Source organism: Saimiri boliviensis, chromosome 18 (genome assembly GCF_048565385.1).
Source record: "Saimiri boliviensis isolate mSaiBol1 chromosome 18, mSaiBol1.pri, whole genome shotgun sequence".
NCBI lineage: Eukaryota > Metazoa > Chordata > Mammalia > Primates > Cebidae > Saimiri > Saimiri boliviensis.
The window spans coordinates 14,730,348-14,739,153 of record NC_133466.1 but is presented as its reverse complement, the minus strand read 5'-3'; the positions used below and the strand labels follow the sequence as shown (position 1 = coordinate 14,739,153).

Genomic DNA, 8,806 nt, shown 5'->3' with positions numbered 1-8,806 from the left:
CAACTTCATGGGGGAATCAGTACCCTTAACTCCTAAGTCATACATTATTTGAGGTCAACTGTGACCTTTGAATACAGATGTACACATGCACACACATACATACAGCCATATAGATAGGTGCATGTATATACAAAATTCATTATATATAATATACCATATATGTATAGTAGCTGTTTGTCCTTTTTTTATTGGGTATAATTACAAATAACCACTTTGCCATTTTGAGTCAAGCATAAAATAAAAGCCATGTATTTGCTTTAAGTTAGCATTATTTATTGGAAAAGAAACAGAGAAACCCCACAGCTAGAAAGGTACATGTAAGACACATCCAGAGACATGAAGCAATGAATTTGTGGAATGATAGATATTCTTAAAACTCTTAGATGCTAACTGCTCTTTATCTTGGCTTGATCCAGGGTGACCTTGTTTGTTTGTTATTGCAGTCAATATTGCAGTTGGGTGACCTTCTCATGGCCTCTCATGTTTGATTGTCAGGGAAGGATTTCAATAATATCCAGAGAATCCATATCCTGCATAGCATGAGGGGCGGCAGCAGCGGTATCCATAGCCTCTGAAGCCAGAGCCATATCCGTAGCCTTCACAGCCACAGCCATAGCCCACTCTGCGGAAGCTGCCACATCCACAGCCATAACCACAGCCCAGGCCACCGAAGCCTCCACAGCCATAGCCCAGGCCACCGAAGCCTCCACAGCCATAGCCCAGGCCTCCGTAGTAGTTGCCGTAGTAGCTCATAGTGTCAGGAGTGGTGAGTTGGTTTGCTGCTCAAGGCAATATCCTGAGTGTGAATGCCAGCCCGCGTAGAGGGAGGCTTATATACCCTGGTCAGAGCATGTGATGAGTCACCTGCATACCGTACTTTGCTGCAGTTATTTGCATTGCGTTTGATGTTACAACTCATATATCTGTTGTCCCCCGATGCAGAGAGAGGCCCTCATCCTCATTAAAATATTTCAGCTTACTTAATGTCTTATTCAGGACATGCTTGAACTTACATGCTTTGCTTTTATGAGAAGAAATGGCTGACTGTTCAAAATATGCACATTCCAAATGATAAACTGAATTGCCGATTACCAGGTATATTATATCACCTACACTTTATGGTATTCCTTTTGTAATTGATCATTTCCTTTGTCTGTGATCTTTCAAACTGATAACTTTATATTCAACTAAGTTTACAGTTATTTTTTTCAATGTAAAGATGTTGAATCTGTATTTTTAAAAAGAAAACATTTATCAAGGCGAGGTCTTCAGAAAGTGCCTATATTCACAATACATGAAAACATTTGAAATCAAAATGACTTTAATGCCCTGTTGTGTACAGTAGCTGAAGGACTCAGAAAAAGAGAGCATATGTTGATTTTTGGCATTTTATTCACAATTACTTTTATACTATTTATGGCTTTGCAAACTAGCTTCAGAACCTTTTGGTTGCAATATATGTAAAAATTAATTTTAGAAATTGAGGGCACAAAATCCAGCTCCTATGCAGGCTTATCGGAGTAGCAGTTCAGTTCTCCATTCAAATCCCAAAACTCTGCTTTATAATTGGTTTTATTCAAAGTCTGACTAAACTGCAGATTGCATCTGCCTCTGTTCTTGCATACTCTAGCCAATTACTTTCTTTATCCTTTTTCAGTAGTGTATATATGACCTCAATTTTCATTCTCATTTCACCTTTCATTCTTCTTCCCATTTTCTCAGTGTCTATGGGAACAGCCAGGTAACAGTTTATTGCTTACATTTCCCCTACGCTCTTCTGTCTTCTACTCACTTATTTCAATCAATGATTGTTTTTCCTACCTCTTCTTCGTATTCACTATTACCGCTTTCCTGATGTTCTTCTATGTCTATTCTGTACTCACTTATTCTGAGGTAATTTCTAACCACTGTCTACTGATCTGTTAATAGTTCATTATAGCATCATTTTTAAAACTTTCTACTTTTTGTACTTACTAACCACCCCCAACTCCCCACCCCAGCAAAAATACTTAGAAATAATGAATAAGACCTCCTATTAGATAGCATAATAAGGTGACTATAGTCAATGACAATGTAAATGTACATTTTAAAATCTTTTGAGTATAATTGGACTGTTTGTAACTCAAAGGAAAAATACTTGAGGGATTGGATTTTTAAAAATTTACTCCAACTCCTGTGACTTTCTGAAATGTTAAAAGAGTATCCTAAAATTGAAATTGTCTTCAAAGTTTTTGAAATAAAGGCACCATGGTGAAATGACACAGATTTGAGAAACATATGTAAGGAAATTTGACATGGGCTTCATAGAGCTCCTCAGCTGACCTCATTGAGTTAGTGAAACACACACAACATTGAGCCTACTCTTGATTCATTTCTGCATAGCACCTGTCTCTTGGCTTGGGCAACTAAAAATTTATTTAATTTACATGGCTTTGAACATGGTGTTGAGATTTTGTGAGATTTGTAAGTAGTTTATCAAAGACAAATTTCCTGAAAGGGATGTTTCAGTTCTTCTAAGCAACAGACTAGGGAATTAAAAACTGTTTATTGAAGAAATTGTAAGTAAATTGACAGTAACTACCATAGCAACCACAATCTGTACATTACCCTGACTATACCTTAGTGAGCTGCCTTTTTAATACAGAAAAATGGCTCAATAAGTCTTTCAATTTATGGAGTAGGATTTAATCCAACATTTGCTACATTTCTTTTATCCAAATATTGGTTCATTCTTATTTCTCATCTGAACTTGAAACAGTCGATAAACTGATTTCTCAGTGAGTCCTTTTGTGGCCATAAAATCACAAATAACTCAGACTGTATTAAGGATATCACAGTTTGTTCATATAAATCAGCCTAATAATGTAAGAGTGTTTAATAGCTAATTTTTGTTTGGGATGCATAAAAGGTGCACACACCTGAAATATAAAACCAAACAAGATATGAATGGAAAACTTCAATAGCCAAATAAAAATTTGAAAGTTTTAAAGAAATAGAGCATCTGATAATTTTCCACAAAACCAATTAATGATCATAAGCAGTAAATGATTAATACCAAAATTAAAATACTATAAATATGTATATTGTTCTATATAAAACATATAAAACAAATATTTTGTCTTTTTTCGAAGTGAACAAAGAGTAAAATGAAAATATCCATTGTAAAATGAAGACACATATTTATTTGCAGTGATATTGGTTTCATGCTCAAAGCAGATTAGACCCAAAGCAGATTAGACCCAAATTTGATAGAACAATATTTTATATTTTCTCTTTCTTTTCACTTTTAGGAAGTTTACTTTGGAATATATGCTTAATAAACTTATGATAATAGATAAAGAAAAGAAAATGTGTTCTTACTTGGGATAAGTAGTAACTTTTACCTGGAAAGAAAGCTTTCTTTTTTTTTTTTATAAATTTCAAAGACTTCCTTTAACTCAGAGACAAAACAATAATATATGAAAATGTAGGTTACAAATATATGTTAATATTGAATTATACCAGCAATGTCACAAGTGCTTTTTCCTCATTCTAATTATATTGATATTTCTTTTAATTGCAAATTTTTAACGCTTTTACTCAGGCTTTGAGAATATTTACCTATATGAGAATAGAGCAGTTTTGTATGAAATTCAGTTATATGTCTCAAAATTCCTTTAATGAAGTTATCAAACTTTATTTACCTTGCCCTCCCCATGAAAGTACAGCATCTACAAAGATAACAAGATTTGTCTGAGTCGTTTGCTTATTTTTCATCTTCACATTGTATAAATGGAAGTATTTTTAATAAAAAGACAAAATATTGAGAATTGTTTATTTGTTCTGTTTTTCCAGTTAAGTAAAGATAAGTTAGCAATTCATAAATGGATTACATATAACAAAAGTTAACAAGAAAAATTTTAAAAACAACAGCAACAAAACATAGTTAATCTAAGAGATGAAACTAATCACCATAAACTATGCTATAAAATTGAAACCATTCACAGTATTATTACAAAATGATGGCATTCAGATTTGGAAATATGCAGTGAAAGAAACTCAAAATGATGGACTAGAAAGCAAGGATTCAGGTGAACTGCTTTCTGGTCTTGGTTCTGACACTTAGATTGTAACTCTGGGCATCACTTAACTGTTCGGCATTTCCTCATCTGTACTATAGGGGGCAGCACGGTACAATCTATAATCTAATATTTGGTCCAGCTCTCATTTCTTTTGAATTTCACTAGCTCAGACAAACAAAAAAACAAACACTTACGCCAATACCTGAATAAGCCACTCAATTTTGTAAAAAGCAATACATTTTTTTATCTTTTATATATTCTATTACATGAAATACCAATAACTAAATACTGTTTTCATAGTTTTGGGTTTTATACATAAGTCTTAATCCATCTTGAGTTAATTTTTGTGTAAGATGTAAGGAAGGGGTCTAATTTCATTTTTCTGAACATGGCTATCCAGTTTTCCAAGTACCATTTATTAAATAGGGAATCATTTCCCTATTGCTTATTTTTGTCAAGTTTGTCAAAGATCAGATGGTTGTAGATGTGTGATGTTATTTCTGAGGTCTCTGTTTTGCTTCATTGGTGTATATATTTGTTTTGGTACCAGTACCATGCTGCTTTGGTGAATGTAGCCTTGTAGTATAGTTTGAAGTCAGGTACCATTATCCCTCCAGCTTTGTCCTTTTTGCTTAGGATTGTCTTGGCTATACAAGCTTTTTTTTGGTTCCATATGAAATTTAAAGTAGTTTTTTCTAATTTTGCTAACAAAGTCAATAATAGTTTGATGGGAATAGCATTGAATCTATAAATTACTTTGGGCAGTATGGCTATATCGATACTTTCTATAATGAGCATGAGATGTTTTTCCATTTCTTTGTGTCTTCTCTTATTCCTTGAGTAGTGGTTTGTAGTTTTCCTTGAAGAGGTCATTCAAGTCCCTTGCAAGTTGTATTCCTAGCTATTTTATTCTCTTTTTAGCAATTGTGAATGGGAGTTCTTTCATAATTTGGATCTCTGCTGGTCTGTTGTGGGTGTATAGGAAGTCTTGTAATTTTTGCATATCGATTTTGTATCCTGAGAACTTGCTAAAGTTGCTTATCAGCTTAAGGAGTTTTGGGGCTGAGACAATGGAGTTTTCTAAATATGGAACCATGTTATCTGCAAACAAAGACAATTTGACTTCCTCTCTTCCTATTTGAATAGGTTTTATGTCTTTCTCTTGCCTGATTGGTCTGGCCAGAACTTCCAATATCATGTCAAATAGGAACAGTGAGAAAGGGCATCCTTGTTTTGTGCCAGTTTTCAAAAGGGATACTTCCAGCTTTTGCCCATTTAGTGTAATATTGGCTATGGGTTTCTCATAAATATCTCTTATTATTTTGAGATATGTTTCATCACTACCTAGTTTATTGAGAGTTTTTAACATGAAGGATGTTGAGTTTTATATACCCAAAGGATTATAAATTGTTCTATTATAAAGACACATGCACATGTTTGTCCACTGTGGCACTGTTTGCAATAGCAAAGACTTGGAACCAACCTAAATGCTCATCAAGGATAGACTGGATAAAGAAAATGTGGCACATATACACCATTGAATACTATGCAGTCATAAAAAAAGATGAATTAGTGTACTTTGCAGGGACATGGATGAACATGGAAATCATCATTCTCAGCGAACTAACACAAGAACAGAAAACCAAACACTGCATGTTCTCACTCAAAAGTGGGTGTTGAATAATGAGAACACATGGACACAGAGAGGGGAACATCACACACTGGGATCTGTTGGGAGGTGGGAGGCTAGGGGAGGAATAGCAGAGGGTGGGGAGATGGGGAGAGAACATTAGGAGAAATACCTAATGTAGGGGGGATGGAGGCAGCAAACCACCATGGCATGTGTATCCCTATGTAACAATCCTGCAACATCTGCTCATCTACCCCAGAACTTAAAGTATAATAAAAAAAGAAAAGAAAATACAAAAATTAGCTGGGTGTGGTGGCACATGCCTCTAATCACAGCTATGCGGGAGGCTGAGGCAGAAGAATGTCAAATAATGCCTCTAGGAGGTCGTGGTTTCAGTGAGCCATAATCCAGCTACTGTGCTCCAGCCTGGGTGACAGAGTGAGTAAGACACCATCTCAAGAAAAATAAAAGACTTCTAAGAAAGAAAACTGCTGTTTTAAAAGAAATAATACTATTTTATACTGTGTTTTTCTCAATCTACAAATTCAAAAAGCAAAAGCAAATGAAAAATTGGAAAATAAAATGCAAAAATATTAACAATAGTTTCAGGAAACATAAAATACAGGTAAATATAACAAAGACCTATTTCTTGATAATTACAAATTAATGTTTGAAGAAATTCATAAGAACTGTTAAAATTAGGGTATATCACATCTATGTATTTGTATTGACAACAGACTAAATATGCCCAAATCATTTTTTAATGAAATCCTAATCAAACTGCTTGTATATTTACAAAATACTCTAAAATGTGTAAAGAAATCTGAAGTGCATAGAGAACACAATGCAATCTTTAAAAAATAACAGTTTGACAAGTTATATTAACTGATGTCCAGACTGATTAAGCTAGAATTATCAAGAGAGTGTAATATTGATGTGTGGATACACAAATAGATCAATGGGAAAAATTACAGTCTAGAATTAGACTTTTTTCCACAAAGACTCTAAAGCAAACAAAAGGCTTCATCAAATGGTGCTAAAACAATGAAATATTAACACGGAACAAGAAAAAACTATACTTAATAACTACTTAATACTATTACATAGAAATTAATTCAAAATGTACTACAGTTCTAGCATAATATCTAAACTGCTAAAGCTTCTAGAATTTTATAGGTCACTGAAGGCACTGACTATAAAATGAAACATGGTGAAATGAGTTTTATTAACAGCAAAGCACAGATTAGGAGAATAAAAAAGTAAGACTATATAAATTGATATGGATACAGATATAGATATCTCATGATCTCCTACAACCTAATTGTCAATATAAAAGCATCCCAATTGTGGGCACGTTGAAAGCAAGATATACAAATATCCAATAAATAAAAAGTGTCTAACATCATTAGTTATCAGAATTATCAGGAAAACGTGAATTAAAGCCACATTTAGATAATACTACTCACCCATTAGAAGTGCTAAGATGAAAAAAAAAAGCCACCTTTTTTTACTTAATAAGCTATGATTTACATTAATCATTGTTTATCAAATTTCCCACCAGGTTAATTTTCAAATGTTTCTAACATGCATTAGTGCAATTTTCAACTCATTTACCATGATAATGCCTGCATTTTTCGAAATTATGACTTTCTCTTATATTCCCAAAAGAGTAAATCCAAGGTTTTGGTACATAGCATCATACTTCAATACGTTCTGTTAACATGCTTAATTTAAAGCAATAAAGCAGTGAAGATAACAGGTCCATGGGAAAGGAAAGCAGTCCCCAGAAGTGCTGGCTAATGAGGAGATTACATTACACTCATCCTATGAATGACTCACGAGGCAGCTAATCAAAACAAAATAGATAGTAGGGAATGTGTGATAGGGTTATTGTGTAATAGGGTTATTGGACTTCAGTTTTGTGGTATAATATGAAGCTTCACACAGCTCTTTGGTATAAATTTCCCTTCAGTCATTCAGAATAATATGGATGTAACCAGAGGCCAGTGGCCAAATAAAGTTGTGATCAAGACTATTTATAATCCCAATCCAGGGATTTTAGCACCTAAAAATTATTGTCATAAATTGGAGTTCACATCAACATAAATTTTGATTAAAGACTCAAAAAGTCATTTAAGTCATATTTACCGTCAAATAAATACCTTCAGTGATAAACCTTTTTGGGACTGGAAATCTGGGAGGAGAATAGCAACGTGGAGAGACCGGTTATGTCTCCTTCAAACTCAATCTATGGTATTTGTTTTTTGTTCATTTAACAATAGAAATAAATGTCATCCTCAGGAAGAAAAACAGTTGCCTTCATTTCAAATATCATAAAATAGGAAAAACTTGTTAAGATACATGACTAAAGTTAAGACCATATTGCAATGTCGTATTAAACACATCTGTTGGAAAATGATTATAGAGGTATTTCCCACTGTAAAATACACCACAGAAAATCCAGATGAAAAACTAGTACCTTTGAGAGTGAAAGGAAAAATAACCGTTGTAGGAAAATATCCAATATTTATAAATAAATCCAAATTGCTATTGAACAGCTGGATATACACAGACAGCTGTTGAGTCTTATGCCAACAACCTTGTAAAGTCAATAATTCTTCTACTCTGCCTGCTACAAGCAGGGGATATATTTGATAGGACAAAACATTTGAAGAGTTGTATTTTGTCGTTGAATCATTTTCCCAAGAATCTTAAGTCCCAACTCCCAGTAAAAAGCAGAGGCCCAGTATCTTCCATAACAATTTGGGTGGCAGCATTGTATCCATAACCACCATACCCAGAGTCACAGCCACACCCTGTACTGCAGAATCTGCCACATCCACAGACATTGCAATAGCACTGGCCATCATAGTCACCAACGGCGGACCCCAGCCCTCCAACATAGATGCCAGAGAAGCCCATTGTTTAGAGTTGAAGTTTGATATTGAAAGATACTTAAACATCTTTAGTGATAGTGTGACAAGTCTTAGACACTCTCTACATAACATTTATACCAAAGAGTGCACATGAAACAATCTCAGTGATTTGTTTCTCCTTATATAAGAAGGGGGCCTCATGTCTATTAAAACTTGCTTGCTTTGGCAAAACAACACTT

The 8,806-nt window shown here is 34.1% G+C and overlaps 1 protein-coding gene across 1 annotated transcript; it reads right to left on the bottom strand.

Annotated features, from left to right (window-relative positions):
- Positions 1-251: 251 nt before the first annotated feature.
- LOC101028286 (keratin-associated protein 19-5-like) lies at positions 252-794 on the bottom strand. Its single transcript, XM_039480545.2, has one exon. The coding sequence runs from the start codon at positions 751-753 to the stop codon at positions 505-507; it is 249 nt and encodes an 82-aa protein (XP_039336479.2). The 5' UTR covers positions 754-794; the 3' UTR covers positions 252-504.
- Between the last annotated feature and the right edge of the window lie 8,012 nt (positions 795-8,806).